At 44.8% G+C, this 16,273-nt stretch overlaps 3 protein-coding genes and 1 pseudogene across 4 annotated transcripts; 1 reads left to right on the forward strand and 3 right to left on the reverse strand.

Moving 5' to 3' along the window:
* Window positions 1-767: 767 nt before the first annotated feature.
* LOC114911076 (RWD domain-containing protein 1-like) lies at window positions 768-1,769 on the reverse strand (annotated as a pseudogene).
* Window positions 1,770-2,717: 948 nt separating this feature from the next.
* Window positions 2,718-6,680, forward strand: LOC114911071 (RWD domain-containing protein 1-like). Its single transcript, XM_029254142.1, has 7 exons — window positions 2,718-2,742; window positions 3,479-3,577; window positions 3,689-3,819; window positions 4,461-4,604; window positions 5,160-5,292; window positions 6,010-6,072; window positions 6,208-6,680. The coding sequence occupies exons 1-7, from the start codon at window positions 2,718-2,720 to the stop codon at window positions 6,318-6,320; spliced, it is 708 nt and encodes a 235-aa protein (XP_029109975.1). The 3' UTR covers window positions 6,321-6,680.
* A 1,051-nt stretch (window positions 6,681-7,731) lies between these two features.
* Window positions 7,732-11,005, reverse strand: LOC114911087 (amine sulfotransferase-like). Its single transcript, XM_029254321.1, has 7 exons — window positions 10,916-11,005; window positions 9,704-9,865; window positions 9,328-9,536; window positions 9,088-9,214; window positions 8,843-8,937; window positions 8,238-8,418; window positions 7,732-8,159 (listed from the first exon to the last, which is right to left on the reverse strand). Exons 1-7 carry the CDS (start codon window positions 10,935-10,937, stop codon window positions 8,032-8,034), a joined length of 924 nt encoding a protein of 307 aa, XP_029110154.1. The 5' UTR covers window positions 10,938-11,005; the 3' UTR covers window positions 7,732-8,031.
* A 560-nt stretch (window positions 11,006-11,565) lies between these two features.
* LOC108937246 (zinc finger-containing ubiquitin peptidase 1-like) lies at window positions 11,566-16,220 on the reverse strand. Of its 2 annotated transcripts, XM_018757047.2 has the most exons (10): window positions 16,146-16,220; window positions 15,220-15,732; window positions 14,370-14,468; window positions 14,033-14,142; window positions 13,532-13,700; window positions 13,227-13,415; window positions 12,577-12,742; window positions 12,307-12,470; window positions 12,006-12,226; window positions 11,566-11,841 (listed from the first exon to the last, which is right to left on the reverse strand). In XM_018757047.2, the coding sequence occupies exons 2-10, from the start codon at window positions 15,701-15,703 to the stop codon at window positions 11,794-11,796; spliced, it is 1,650 nt and encodes a 549-aa protein (XP_018612563.1). In that variant the 5' UTR covers window positions 15,704-15,732; window positions 16,146-16,220; the 3' UTR covers window positions 11,566-11,793. The 2 variants fall into 2 exon arrangements, with proteins under 2 accessions (XP_018612563.1, XP_018612562.1); XM_018757046.2 differs by having other exon boundaries at window positions 11,782-12,226.
* Between the last annotated feature and the right edge of the window lie 53 nt (window positions 16,221-16,273).

Consider the following 16,273-nt stretch of genomic DNA (forward strand, 5'->3'; position numbering starts at 1 on the left):
TTTATGCAGCAGGATCAAGGTTAAGTGCCTTGTTCAAGAGTCCTACTGCAGGAGTGGGATTCAAACCCAGGACCACGATACTGCAAGGGAATGGCTCTAAACGCTGCACCGCCAGCCGAATTTAGACGAAGGGAGGCTCCTGTTATAAAGTAAAATGTTCGTTTACAATATAAAATCATGCAATGTAAAATAAAAAGGCACACAACCGGAAACAACAATGAAATGATCATTTCAAGAAAAAATGCTTTTATTCATAAAGAAACACACACAGACAGACCAAGCGAAAAATTTAATTCACCGGGTTTGGAATGTTAATCGGCCTTAAGTTTTCACTTCAAATGCATTTATTCATTTGACACTTTTTGTCATAGCCGCTTGGATTTATTTAATCGTTTATACAGCAAGCTAGTTTAACTTGAGCCATTTGGACTAAGTACCTTGCTTAAGGTGGGATTCAAAGCTCTAACTTTTGGTTCTGAAGGTAAGAGAATGAACCGCTATGCTACCAACGACCCCTTCCTGGTTAGTTAATTTCTCTGGGGGTGCGGTGGCATGGTGGGTTTGACCAGGTTTTGCTTTCCGGTGGGTCTGGGGTTTGAGTCCCGCTTGGGGTGCCTTGCAATGGACTGGCGTCCCGTCCTGGGTGTGTCCCCTCCCCCTCCAGCCTTACGCCCCGTGTTGCCGGGTTAGGCTCCGGCTCCCCGCGACCCCGTATGGGACAAGCGGTTTCAGATGGTGCGTGTGTGTGTGTGTGTGCGTGTGTGTTTGCATATAGCCTTTTCTCAGTGAGATTAATTCCTACACTCTTTCCCATCCTCATAGAACCTTGCTACCTTGACGGATTAGAGGGCAGCAAGTTACTACCAACTGACAAAGCAAAGAAATCACCTTCTGATCACATAAATTATATTTTTGTTCACTGTAAAGCTTTGAAAATACCCACCTGTCAGTTTATTCTTCCCTGACTGTTCCTCCTCTTTTTGTTTCTTCCTCTTAATCTCAGCCATTTCTTGCTCAAATTTTGCTTTCCAGGAAAGAAAGTTCTCAATGGTGACAACTGTGCCTTGGAACGCTACCTGCCTCGCAAAGACACACAGGGTAGAGATGTTATTCATAGAAATGTTGTGCAGACAAACTGAAAAATTATGCCATGGACCACTAACTGAGATGATGATGATGATGATGATGAAGTAAGATGTGGAAAGAGCTGTTCTCGCTCAAAAACCAACAAATGTAGCAAAGGTACAGCAGTTCTGCATGAATGAGGCCAAAATTCTTTCAAGGCACGAAGCCTTTAGTTGAAATCACTACAGCTAAAGGAGATGCAACCAGATTATTTGCTGTGAACGGGCTTTTTTTTTTTAATTTTTTTTTTTAAATGATATCACATTTAATTCTCTTCCACATCAAAGAAATTATACCAAAGATACTGGTGTCACATCTTCACCCTCTCAGTCTTCATTTTGTCCTCCAACACTTTTTTTCACAGCACTGAACTACAAAAGGGTCACTTGTGAACCATGAAGCCGTGACCCTCAGGTCACAAAGTCCATGACCAACTACCATGCTACAGTTGCATTAAAAACACAAACATTCTCCACATCACCCAAAAAGATGAGCTTTGTTACTACAAACCTTCTCTGCTTCCTCTGCTTCTTTCTCCTTTTCTCCTCCTCTCGTCGGCTCTTGATCTGATCCACTATTTCGTTCAGCCTCTCCTGCACAGCGGTCACCAGGGTGAATACCATCACCATGCCCAGGTTCTCCTCCGCCTGGGAAAACAGTGCATCGCCATGAAGCACACACACACACACACACACACACACATTTTCAGAACCGCCTGTCCCATACGGGGTCACGGGGAACCGGAGCCTACCCGGCAACACAGGGCGTAAGGCCAGAGAGGGAAGGGGACACACCCAGGACGGGACGCCAGTCCGTCACAAGGCACCCCAGGCGGGACTTGAACCCCAGACCCACCGGAGAGTAGGACTGCGGTCCAACCCACTGCGCCACCGCACCCCCCATGAAGCATCACCATGTAACTTAATAATGCACAATGGGACAGCTGGTAGCGTAGTAGTTACGAGTTACTTCCTTTGGTTCCGAAGGTGACAGGTTTAGATCCCCACCTCCGGCTGCGGTACCCTTAAGCAAGGTACTCACCCTGAATTGCTCCAGTAAAAAAAACTACCCAGCTATATAAATGGGTAAATAATTGCAAGCCTTTAACTGCAAGTAACCCTCAACATTTTAAGTTGCTCTGGAGAAAAAAGTGTCAGCTAAATGAACAAATGTAATAAAATATGAATAACAAGACATGTCTCACAGTCTTTGGTTCATTGTGGATGAAGATGATTTGCTATTCGCTCTGCTAGGCAGAAATCAAGTTGTATCATATGTACATTTCAAAAGGCTGAGTGCAACCTGGCAACGTGGAAAATGCCCGTAGATGACCAACAAGTGTCCTGCAAGAGCTGGGAAGACATGCCATCTGAATTCCTCATCAAATATGTAACTCTAAAGCCTTGGAAGTTATGGAAATGTTACACGACTAACAACTTCCAGCTGCTGGGTCCACACAGTCCGTCACTATCTTTGGCAATGTAATATTTTCTTCGCCATTTGATTCCTTTTTACTTTATGGGCCTATATTAGCGCTGTCACTTCACAGTCCTTGGGTTGTGCGGGGGAACGTCGTGGTTTCGAGACCTGTGATGGCCGCGTTCTCCCAGTGTCCGCGTAGGTTTCTTCTGGATGTAACATTGTTACTGCTCCGGTTTCCTCCCACCGTCCCACAGACGTGCTGTTTATGTGAACTTGTAACGATAAATTATCTTTACTCGCTGTGGGAAGAGGTGAGGAATGCGTGGGTAGCTACCATCTGACGGACTGGCATCCCCTCCAGGGTGCAATCCTTCCCGCAAGCTTGCTCCCAGTGATTCTGGGATAGGCTCCGGATCACCGCGACCCTGCGCAGGACTAGCGGTTCTTGAAATTGAAATTGAATGAATGAATGGATGGAAGGAACTTTATAATATTCTGGCTCCGTTGTGGTGGAGCGAGCTCCCCCTGTCACTCAGAACTGCTGAATCTCTGTCCATGTTTTAAAAAAGCTCTTAAAACTCACCTCTTCCGAACTCAATTTGCCCATGATCTATTAAGACGATGTAGTGCGTGAATGTTCATGCACCATAACTTTGAGATCATGCCTGTTAATGCATAAACCTTCATGCAATTACTTAAACGTTTCTATACATAAAAAATTAATAGGAAGGCATCGTTGATATTTGGATGACTTTTTACGCAGCTATTTGTGTGATGTACATCGATTCATATGGTGGAGTAACAAACTACTTTCGAATCACATCTTTGCATCTGAGTCACTGCTCATGTAACGCACACATTGTATTTTGTGTGAGATGGACGTTGCTTTGGGTAAAGGGTCTGCTAAATGCATAAATGTCAATGTCTTGAGTTGCTGTAATAACGTTTCATGTTTTTTGTACAGTCCTTTCTGAACATCCCAGCACGTTCACCATCACGGTCACTTCGGATGCCGGGGAAAATGAGGACAGTGAGTTTCTTTCGCAGCAATTTCTCTGATTGTTCAGCTGTGGCCTCTGGTGAGTCCAGTTGAACTGTTACCTGTGAGGTTTAATTCGTTACTCGTTACATCGTCTTGCAGCCATTGAAGTTACCCTCAAGTTCATCTATGTGGAAAAATACCCAGATGAGCCTCCGTTGTATGAGATTGTCTCCCAGGACAACCTTGAGGACAGCGATGTGGAAGGGATCCTAACACTACTGCAGCAGCAGGTCTGTCACTAGAAATGCAAGTCCTCCACCAGGGAGTGTTTGGTGTGTACCTGAGTGGCAGGTTGAGTACCAGTCAAAAGGTCGAATCCACATGCTGGAAACCAGTTTTTTCACAAGGCTTTAGAGTTACATATTTGATGAGGAATTCAGATGGCATGTCTTCCCAGCTCTTGCAGGACACTTGTTGGTCATCTACGGGCATTTTCCACGTTGCCAGGTTGCACTCAGCCTTTTGAAATGTACATATGATACAACTTGATTTCTGCCTAGCAGAGCGAATAGCAAATCATCTTCATCCACAATGAACCAAAGACTGTGAGACATGTCTTGTTATTCATATTTTATTACATTTGTTCATTTAGCTGACACTTTTTTTTTCTCCAGAGCGACTTAAAATGTTGAGGGTTACTTGCAGTTAAAGGCTTGCAATTATTTACCCATTTATATAGCTGGGTAGTTTTTTTTACTGGAGCAATTCAGGGTGAGTACCTTGCTTAAGGGTACCGCAGCCGGAGGTGGGGATCAAACCTGTCACCTTCGGAACCAAAGGAAGTAACTCGTAACTACTACGCTACCAGCTGTCCCATTGTGCATTATTAAGTTACATGGTGATGCTTCATGGCGATGCACTGTTTTCCCAGGCGGAGGAGAACCTGGGCATGGTGATGGTATTCACCCTGGTGACCGCTGTGCAGGAGAGGCTGAACGAAATAGTGGATCAGATCAAGAGCCGACGAGAGGAGGAGAAAAGGAAAAAGGAGAAAGAAGCAGAGGAAGCAGAGAAGGTTTGTAGTAACAAAGCTCATCTTTTTGGGTGATGTGGAGAATGTTTGTGTTTTTAATGCAACTGTAGCATGGTAGTTGGTCATGGACTTTGTGACCTGAGGGTCACGGCTTCATGGTTCACAAGTGACCCTTTTGTAGTTCAGTGCTGTGAAAAAAAGTGTTGGAGGACAAAATGAAGACTGAGAGGGTGAAGATGTGACACCAGTATCTTTGGTATAATTTCTTTGATGTGGAAGAGAATTAAATGTGATATCATTTAAAAAAAAAATTAAAAAAAAAAAGCCCGTTCACAGCAAATAATCTGGTTGCATCTCCTTTAGCTGTAGTGATTTCAACTAAAGGCTTCGTGCCTTGAAAGAATTTTGGCCTCATTCATGCAGAACTGCTGTACCTTTGCTACATTTGTTGGTTTTTGAGCGAGAACAGCTCTTTCCACATCTTACTTCATCATCATCATCATCATCTCAGTTAGTGGTCCATGGCATAATTTTTCAGTTTGTCTGCACAACATTTCTATGAATAACATCTCTACCCTGTGTGTCTTTGCGAGGCAGGTAGCGTTCCAAGGCACAGTTGTCACCATTGAGAACTTTCTTTCCTGGAAAGCAAAATTTGAGCAAGAAATGGCTGAGATTAAGAGGAAGAAACAAAAAGAGGAGGAACAGTCAGGGAAGAATAAACTGACAGGTGGGTATTTTCAAAGCTTTACAGTGAACAAAAATATAATTTATGTGATCAGAAGGTGATTTCTTTGCTTTGTCAGTTGGTAGTAACTTGCTGCCCTCTAATCCGTCAAGGTAGCAAGGTTCTATGAGGATGGGAAAGAGTGTAGGAATTAATCTCACTGAGAAAAGGCTATATGCAAACACGCACGCACACACACACACACACACACACACACACACACACACACACACACACACACACACACCATCTGAAACCGCTTGTCCCATACGGGGTCGCGGGGAGCCGGAGCCTAACCCGGCAACACGGGGCGTAAGGCTGGAGGGGGAGGGGACACACCCAGAACAGGATGCCCGTCCGTCGCAAGGCACCCCAAGCGGGACTCGAACCCCAGACTCACCTGAGAGCAGGACCCGGTCCAACCCACTGCACCACCGCACCCCCTATATGCAAACATTGTGGGTAAAATAATAATTTTATTGGTCTTGCTTTGTAGCAACGTTAAACTGTATGCATTTACATGTATTCATTTAAGAGATGCTTTTCTCTGAAACAATATTCATCTCAGAGAACAATATGAAATACATCAGTTTATTTCAACATTGTATAATATACTAATCTGATGCTTAGTTATGATACGTCTCCGAATATTGTACATTGGTGTAATGCCTGTTTTGTGAAACTGTAATTTTGCCTAAATTCTTGTGGTTTTGTTTATAGGAAAACAGTTATTTGAAAGAGACCATAACCTTGATACATCTGACATACAGTTCCTGGAAGATGGTAAATTTGGAAAATATCTTACAAGCATATATTCCATAAATGCATTGTCTGGTGAATTCCAGTATGTTTTTTGAGTAGTGTGTGATATTTTTGTGTGCGAGTACTTGTCTCATCTGTCTCTCTCTGTTTCCTTAGCTGGGAACAATGTGGAAGTAGACGAGTCACTGTTTCAAGATTTGGATGATTTAGACCTGGATGAGGATGACCCAGATTTTGACCCTGTGGACTTAGAGAGTGATGATGATTAAGAGTAAAGGGCCGGACCTGGTTCTGTAGGACTGTCCAGCTGCCTTCTATTAGCTGGATTGGTGAAGATGTGCATTTTTGAGTCGGCAGGAACTGAGAAATGAATACAACCACATTAAATTCTGAGGAAATCCTGAAGCTGGCTATTTTTCTTTTGCGTTTGTAAGCCACAAAGTGAAAAATGCTCCAGATGAGTTCCAAAGTGGCGCTGCATGGGAGAATTACTGTAGTTAGCACCATTTCTTGGAGGCTGTCTCAGAGAAGGTCCATCAGCTGCAAGTGTTTTGAAGGAACAGCAAAGGACAGCACTGCTTTGGCTGTGAATGTACTGTCACACCCCCAGTTTTGATTAAATTCTTTGAATTTCTCAGAATGTTGTTTTTTTTTTTAATGCTTGCAAAAGGTCTTTCAGTTTTAATGCAGATGTTGTTGTTTGCTTCATTATTCTTCTGTGTCACTGTAAAGTGGTGAATAAGAGTTCTTAAAATTACATCTTGGTGAAAGGCAGCCTTGTACGGGTCTCAGTGAAGTGCTAAACACAGCTACCGGTCTCCCACCCATACACCTTTAATAAGCGCTTGTCCTGCTGAACATGTTTCTGAGATTTGTAGCTGCAGGAAAGTAAAGCACTACTGCAGGGAACTAAGCAGTTCAGCTCATCTAGTGACCATCTCACATTTGAGTCTTGCTTTCGTGCTGAGCCCCCTTGGAAAGACTACTTTAACCAAGCGATACCCCATAGAGACCCTTTGGAGTCTCCAACGGACTGACTGAAAAGAACATTTTCTGCACAAATCTTAGCTGAATGCTCTTTTTTTTTTCTTTTTTTTTAGCTGGTTAGTTCTACAGACATCCCATATTCATCGCTGACACTGAGGAAAACCGGAATAACTCCGATCCCGTTGCAGAACCTGAACTTTGGCCATCAGTTCCGACTGTTCTGCGTTGAAGTTTCATACTGTTCATAATATGGGTGAAATGAATGTAAATGAACAACAGTACTGCTGTACAGACTGCTAACTTCTCTTCCACCACTAAAAAGAAGTAAGAGATGTACATACTCTTTCTTGAGGAAACTTCGCACTTCCTAACAAGAACTGGCACCTTTGGACCCTGCCCTTGTGGCACAGCTGCTTGGCTAAAGATTTATTAGGAGGGAAAGCTCACAACACATGTTTCCAATGCTAAACAACTTTATAGTTTATTTTGGCAAGTTGTCCAAATAGTTGTTCAAGCCACGGCCAGTTCAGTGCACCACTAAGAAAGTGCACAACAGGTAACAATATTCGTATGAAAAGTAACTTGTAAGAAAAAATGCATTAGAATAGCAAGACACTTAAGAGTTTTTTGTGTCGCAATTCAAATAATTTCATAAGGCGCAAGATAAATGTAAGATAAAGAATCACACGAGGGTAATATATAATGTTTAATGAAACAATAATGTCCAAACAGCACAGTTATATATAGCCGTTAAACACTGATCCATTATTACCCAAGCACTAGTAACTATTTTTGTCGATACTGAATCCAATATTCGGAAATTCTCAATTCACATGCTTTGAGACACATTCACTTTTACACTGCAGTATTAGATCAAGAATCAATCTTTCACATCTTTACTATTTAAAATTCACATGAACTGTGATTTGCTAAACATAGAGCAACTAATCATTTTTAGCAGAATGAATTATATTTCATAATGTACTGCAGAAGTTACACCTTGATGTCATTAATGTCCCACACAAATTTTAGAGGGAAGTCCTTCATCTCCTCTCTGAACACATGGTCAAATCTCTCGTTCTGTTCCCTGGTGAAGTGATTTTTCCAGTCACCGATGGTGCCTGTGCAGGGATTAAACAAGCAAAAAGGTTAAAGCACGGTATGTACCTGGCCTCGCAGTCCAACATGCTGCTGCTCACCTTTCCTCATGAACGCCCCCTTGTTTTGGTGCAGCAGTTCATCCGAAACGTTTCGGTAGTTTGCGTACGGGTTCTTGCTCATCTCGTCGAAGGTGCTGTGCTCCGCCACACTGTCCAGCTCCGCGTTAATGAGTTCCTTCCCCATGAACATGGAGATCCGCTCCACCGCTGCCCTCAGGTCCTGTGGGCGACATTATGAAACCTGGCAAGCCCATCCTACGAGGGGCCTGGTCAAAGGGCCACTGCAGTATTCACCAGTGTATACAGAGTACTCAACTTAAATGTATTAATATTTCAATTTTCTATGACACTTTTTCTTTTTAAAGTATCTGAGTTGACACGTCACTTTGTCAGTTACAGCTTTTGATGCACAAAGAATGGCTAGAGGAGTAGTAGTGCTTGTCAGAGCTCTTCCGCGGTGTTCCCCCGAGCACAGGTTATTGGCACCCGAAGGTCAGTCCCCGTCCATTCCTGTTGCCTGGCCATTCAGCTTTCTACGAAGGGCGTGCTGATGATATGGCACCACGGCAGATCAGCAATCATGAGACCTCGATGTCTAGACCTGCTCACACATTTCTCCAAGACCTGCGTTCAAATGACCTCACCTGAATCATCTCCTCGTAAGTGAGATATAGGAAGTTCATCTCATCTTTATGTGAATACCAGGTCTTGATGTGGTCGAACCAGCGACCGCAGAACACTGTAACAAAGAGATTTTATTTAACATTTCTCAACATACACAGCATGTTACAATGAAGCATAGCATCGCATCCGAACACACGAAATTATGGTTTTCGGATGAAGGGCTGCGCGAGGAAGCTGAATCAATGCAAGGGGCCTGTTTGTTTACCTCTTCCCTCCAGAAATTTTTCAAAGAAGTCACTGAAATTCTCGGGTGTCTCAAACACGGCTGCATAGTAGTGGAAGTGGAAGTATGACACTAGGATGTCCTTCGGGTTTCTGGCCAAGTAGATGACCTGTGTGACAAGAATAAGTTTCATTATCTTATTATTCATCATGTTATTTTCAGCTGTAGTGCCTTGCTGACAGCTGAAACCGCACTTTGCTTATCTCCTGCCACTTCCCATACCTTTCCACGTTTCTGTTTAAGCGCACGTGGCATGAATTTATAATCCAGGTGTGAGACGCGAAGCCGAGGGGAGGGGTCACCAGCGAAGCGATTCTTGCCGCCAGCGTCCTCGAGCCATGGGATGCGCTGCGATGCCTCCTTGTGCATGGTGACTGTAACGTCTCCTCTCCCTTCAATCAGACTTAGTATTTGCTGCATCCAGATCGTCCCTGGCAGTCAGAAAATCTCAAGTTGTCATACCTTTATTCGTCACAGCTAGAGGTGGCAACCCTAGTGTAGGGTCCCCTTGGGTGTGGGACCCCACTGGGACAAACAGGTCTCTGAGGCTGGCTCTCATGCACGGGAATACATTACTTGGCCACATGTCACCGCTCACCTGATTTGGGATATGTGATGACAAAAACATCAGAGTCGCGGATCTCCAAGTCCTGGATGCTGTCCACCTCTTCTGGACTATGAATCCCAGAGATGAGGTAAAAACCTCGGTGTAGAACCAGTTTATTCTTCACCGTTTGGCCTTCATCTTTGTTTTCATGTCCTGTAAAATGTGGGGTTAAACACTGGCACTGCACATTTATACACGGAATAATCTACAAGCAAAAGTAAGAATTTACATGTATTCATTTTACTTGCTTTATTAATGTACTTATAGTGCAAATGTATTGAAGCGGGGGGAGGGTTGGACAGGGTCCTGCTCTCCAGTGGGTCTGGGGTTCGAGTCCCGCTGTGTTGCCGGGTTAGGCTCCGGTTCCCCGCGACCCCGTATGGGACAAGTGGTTCAGAAAGTCTAAAACATAGATATGCTTTGGTCTGGGTATCTGATACCACAGTGGTCAGAACAGCTGCCTTTGAATCCAAAGGTTACAGGTTCCAATCTCACCTCCCTCCAGTGTAATACCCCTTGCGCAAGGTACCTAAATTGCCCAGACGAATTGTAGGTAGTCACTCGGGAGAAAAGCCTCTCCAAAATAAAAGAATTAATTTGTAATATAAAGAATAAATTCCCCAAACTGAATGTAAGTGCATTCTAACGCATAAATTGTACTTTCGCTGAGATGTACGTCGCTTGGACAAAAACGCGGCGTCTGCTAAATGAATAAATCATGTAAATGTAAGTGAGCGGGACAATAAAATTAGCGCATAATAAAGTCATTTCCATGAAACACGGGGGGAGTCACGAAATTGGGAACCATTAAGTAAATTGCTAAATTAAATAATACCTGCAGCACTGAGTAATTCTATAAGAATTTGTATCGTGTAAACTAGTAACAACATATTCGTTTTCCCCTCGGTTAGACAACTTAAGCGCATTTAATCGTTCAAAACTCACCCGGCGTCACCCGTTTTTTTTCCCCTCTTGAAGTTTATTCCAAATACAAGACACGTCGTTATTATCTTCCGAAATCCAAATGAACCCTTGACTGTTTCGACAGCACTAGAACACGGTAACCTTCACGGCGGTCATTACCTACCTGCTGGAGCCTCGAACGCACCCCAGCGCAACATGAGTGCGCTGCGCCTGGGGGGATTCGAACGCACTTCGCTGTGGGAGATCGCGTTAAACAGCACGCAATGTGCCCTTACGTACCTTCTTTCTTAGAGATGCTCATGCTGCTCTCTTAAGGTATTCGATTCGCGTTCAGCGTGGAATGTAACGAACTCAGAAGAGGTTTGGGGAAGAGAGTCCCCGCGGAACGACGCGACGCGATCCCGCCCCTATCGTGCGGAGCTGTTCTCTTAGGCTTAGCCCGTCTCCAATCGTGTCTAACTTCTGCACGAGTGCGTAAGGACCCTACTCTCTACATTTTGAGCATGTGTTGGTCCTTATGTTTTACTTTGTCTTCTATACACTTAACCTTTTTTTACTTTCTATGATAGTATAGGTGTGGCACAGCGGGTTTAGCGAGGGCCTGCTCTCCGATGGGAATGGGGTTTGAGTCCCGCTTGGGCTGCCTTGTGATGGACTGGTATCCCATCCTGGGTGTGCCCCCTCCCCACTCAGCCTCACCCCCTCTGTTGCCAGCTTAGGCTTCCACTCACCTATGCATTTCCCTTTGGCATAGTTTGTTCTTTTTTTGTGTAAATTTTGGAATAAAGTCAAAATTCCCATTCATTGCTGCTGCACATCTAGATACTGACTGGGCCAGACACATAATTCTTTGCAATATGCATGAAGAAGCTAATTGTAACAAATATGAATTTGTAATACTTGTACATAATGAATTGTTTCCCAAATCTCATTTGACTGCTATGCAATAGCGCAAATACTGTATCTCTATATGGTATATTAATGTCTCATTCAATGAACACATCTGGTTCCTTTTGGGAAGAAAAGATTTATTAATTTAATTTATAAAATTCACAAAACATTAAGAAAATACTCCTTTAAAACAAAAACCACACATTCCTGATTCACAATGTCCAGTTCCATACAATGGGAATGCTTCCACTGAGATGCTTGTAACGTCAAGGAATCCTTTCTGCCCGCAAGGTTTTTGAGGTTTCTATTTGGAGCTTAAAAACAAAGATAGCATTTTCTCACATGAAATTTACATTTACATTTATTTACTTTGCAGACGCTTTTCTCCAAAGCATCTTACAATGGATACTATGCAGTATGGACACATGAAGTTATTACCGGACTGCCTGAAGCTCAGCAGCAGTGACCAGGAGCTTACCTGTTTTTCCTCTGGAGAAAGAACTCCCTCTGCAGAAACTACCTGGTACTGCTTGTGCTTCAGCTGGCTGGGGAACTTGCGGAAGAGCCGCACGCTGCTGGCTCCGAGTCCAGGGGTCAGCAAGCGCCGCATGTCCTCCAGCGGGCACCCAGGGTCAAAAACGAGGAGGCACAGGGTACCGTTCTTCTTTTGCTCTATTCCCACAATTGTACGGCTGTGGCCTAGAGACACACACACGAGTTCGGTGAATAAGCGGGATGTACATTCTCCAAACATTCTACGCAGGCAGTATTAAACGTACCTTGGTGCTGGAGGTAAATGGGCGGCTGTGAGCTCTTCGCCACACGAGGAGGTAGCCTAGCACCTCTGCTACTGGAAGCGGAGAAGTAGGTCTTCACCCATTCAAACAATTTGGGGTGGGTGCTCCCGGGACCAGTGGGTTGGTCAAAGTCCACGATGCGAGCTCTGTCAACAGCACAGAGGCCTTGGCAGTCAACAATCTCAACGCAATATGAGAGGCAGAGAACTGAGACGACAGGAGCCGCAGTGAAACAACGTACTGCTTTCTCACCTGACTCTGAGGGAGGTTAACAGGGAATATATTTCTGTTGCTCCGATCCAGGCTCGTGTTCCCTGGAGGCGATGTTTGAAGTGAGACGCCCCCTGAGGGTCAGCACCCTCCCGCCAGGCCTCCTCTATTAGAGCCTGCACACGAGGAATGCTGGGTACCGTACCATCTGGAAGAAAGGTTTGAAACAGCAGTGAGTGTACAAGAAACTAATAAATAGTGCAGTTTAATACACACACTTATTCTATTATTGCTTAGGGAACTAGAAAGGCAACTAATATTAGACAGTGATTAAATGTGAAGGATTATTTTTCTGTTACCTTGGACGTAGACTGCTTGCTTGTGTGTGAAAGCTAAGTGTCATTCGATGTACTTTATCAAGCCTACATTATAAGTCTGTCCCGTCCGTACCGCTCACCGCACAGGGGCATGGGGAACCGGAGCCTAACCCGGCACACAGGGCGTAAGGCCGGAGGGGGAGGGGACACACCCAGGACGGGACGCCAGTCCATCGCAAGGCACCCCAAGTGGGACTCGAACCCCAGACCCACCGAAAAGCAGGACCTGGACCAACCCACTGCGCCACTTATAAGTCTGTATTTGCATCAATGTGTAACTGTGTGCACAAAGAATAGTTTTCCCAGTGTGTACACCTGTCAAACAGTCTCTGTATAGTTCCATCTTCTGCAGGGATGAGAGAAGCATTTGAAAGTTCCGGTAGCCGCACCCCCATCCCCGGTCCCCTTCTGAAGAGGAATAGTGATCAGTTTCTGCACTGAGCCACACATTTGCGATGTCTTGTCCATTCTTGAGGTAGTATTCATAGAGAGCTGCCATCAAACCTGTCAAAAGGGGGGGAGGGGGGGAAAAAAAAAAAAAAACTCCTGAAAAACTATTTCTTGTCTGACGAAACAGATAGCAAAAAAGAATGTAGGCTGTATTCATTTGTTCTACACACCCGATGTTCTGCTTTTGCCATCATCTACTCCGGATGCCAGGCATTCCATCACCTCAGCCTTCTTCCTGTGGAATTCCAGTGGTGCCATGTGTCCCCGCGACACGGCCCTTTCCATGCACGTCTCCAGCTGTCTACGGTAGCCCCCTCTGCCATCCAACCCATACTGCCCCTGCACAGGAAGGAGAGAGGTTACACCACAGCAAGAGGTAGATACACATAGAGAAAAACCTTCCAGCAGAGAAAACTGCTAAGATTACAAATTATGTGAACACCAGGGCATATGGAAATGTGCAGGTATGCACACAGTGCCATCCTTTACACTCATTTTACCAGTATTTTCAGTCTTCATAGTAAGATAATCAGATGTTACATAAAAGCTCATCAAATTTTTAAAAAAAAAAAAAAAAAAAAACTGGACCTAAAGCTTCTCACAGTTATTTCTTTGCAGAATATGAATTACTGTATATAAGCAATGACTCATGAAGAATGGTGATCAGTAACCTGCAACTTCTTGAAGTCTTCTGCTTCACGTTTAGCTTCCTGTCTTCTAGACCTTAAGTCCTCTTCCTCCTGGAGCTGTCTGGCCAACTGCAGGTCAGACTCAAAATCCTCTAGGAAACCATCAAGAAAACAATTAAAAAAACAAAAACTGTTTCAGAAAATATGATATAAATTTAAATCCATGTTGGGTAAGCAGTAAGAGCTGAGTATATCCAGGTTATGCCATATTACCAATGAGTGAAGTACTGCATGCTGTAAAAGTGTTACGAACACGTATGCCGTGGTGTATAAGCAGCGTATGTGCTGTCCAAGATACTCTGTGTGCCATATATTGTACCTTTGACCTTGACCTGTGTGGCATCCAGGTGCAGTTCCACGTGTTCTTGTAAGACGAAACAGTCACTGCACACCAGGGCACACATTGGACATGAGAACTCTGCAACATGTAAAAACATCTCTGATGTCCACCCACGACACTCACCTGGCACATCAGCAAAGTCCATGTCTTCCACAGTGTAAAGAGCAAATATTTCACAGAGGTTCTTGTTCTGTGTTGTATCTACGATGTATACATTTTGCAGGAAATCCTCGATTTAAGAAGAGGTTCTGTTCCAATGACTTTGTTGCATGTTGACGGCTGTCGTGAATCAAGGACCACCCACACACACACACACACACACACACACACACACTTTCTGAACCGCTTGTCCCACACAGGGTCGCGGGAAACCGGAGCCTACCCGACAACACAGGGCGTAAGGCCGGAGGGGGAGGGACACACCCAGGACGGGACGCCAGTCCGTCGCAAGGCACCCCAGACCCACTGGAGAGCAGGACCCGGTCCAACCCGCTGCGCCACCGTGCCCCCCCGAATCGAGGACCACCTGTAGTTAATTTAGCTGACACTTTTCCTTAAGCCAACTTACAGTACTTAGCTACTTACAATTGACCATGTATACAGCTGGGTATTTTTTTTGGAGCAATTCAGAGTAAGGTCTTGATCAAGGGTACTACAGCAAAAGGCTTGTATTTGAACCCAGATATTTTGAGTCCAAAGGTGGTGGCTCAAACCCCTGCACTACCTGCTTGTGTGGAGTAGCTACAGAAAGCATAAATACTCCCTTCTAATTGAAAACAGTCAATTTTGGGTGATACTAATATTTCCCACAGTACACAGCGAAACCTACCTTTCCTGGGAGAGGCCACGAGCGTCTCATCTGTGCTGTCAGATTTCCGTGGCATTAAATTCCCTTTCATAGCTTTGTGTGAAGTCAGCGTGAGTTTTCCTGCTTCTGCCTCCTGAAGAGGTTGTAGGTGTGCATTCTCTGGAGTGTGGAATGGAGATTGGAGAGGACCACGCTTCACTGTGGGCTCCCCAGCATCTCCTCCAGGACACCGTCTACCAGCACTGCGGGATGCACCCGCCGAGCTTCTGCCCCCTGAAGCACGTGCTTGGGTTTCGCTCTCTTCTTCCACGCAGCGTTTCCCCGGACGCGAGGGCTCGTTCTCCGAGTGCGCCGTGTCGATGTGAAACTGAAGGTCATCGTAGGTGACTCCTGCCAGCGGGCACATCGGACAACTCAGCTCTCCCTCCAGGTGGCCGAGGAGCAGATGAGTCCTCATGTCGGCCTCCGGCAGCATCTCCTCGCCGCAGATCTCGCAGGTCAGCATTCCAAAAAGGCGTAAAAGCGGCGCAGCAACTGAAACGCACACAACAACACGCCAACACATGAGCATCTTGGCTGAAGCAACATGCTTTCTTCTTTACGGTTCTACCTCCACAAAAACCTGCACCGCAGAGTAAGTAACGAGTGGGAAGGCAAGTATTCAGTTCACCTGTCTGTACCATTACACAAGTACAACAAAATATAAGTAATTTACAACATGGGAGGGAATTTATTTAGAACAAAAAAACTAAGTACTTGTTTTTGTACACACACACAACCGGCTGACGACAGCTGTGTTCACCTGCTGACACTGCACTGGTGACTGGTCTAACTAGAGTCACTATGTTACATATTACAATGTGCCAACAGGCTACTTACTTTCACTTAATTATAAATCCTTTTCAGCGATTTCATGTAGTAAAATGTATTTATTTATTCAGACTCACCTCTGTTATATACACTTAATGCTGATACGAAGCAGTTTTTCACTTTTGTTTCCCAAACCAAACGTCACGCCGGTCGCAGCCTCGTCTCTATTGGCTGGTCATGGCGGAAATAGTGCGGCGTGCGGTGA

The sequence above is a fragment of the Scleropages formosus genome, chromosome 8, assembly GCF_900964775.1.
Source record: "Scleropages formosus chromosome 8, fSclFor1.1, whole genome shotgun sequence".
Taxonomy (NCBI): domain Eukaryota; kingdom Metazoa; phylum Chordata; class Actinopteri; order Osteoglossiformes; family Osteoglossidae; genus Scleropages; species Scleropages formosus.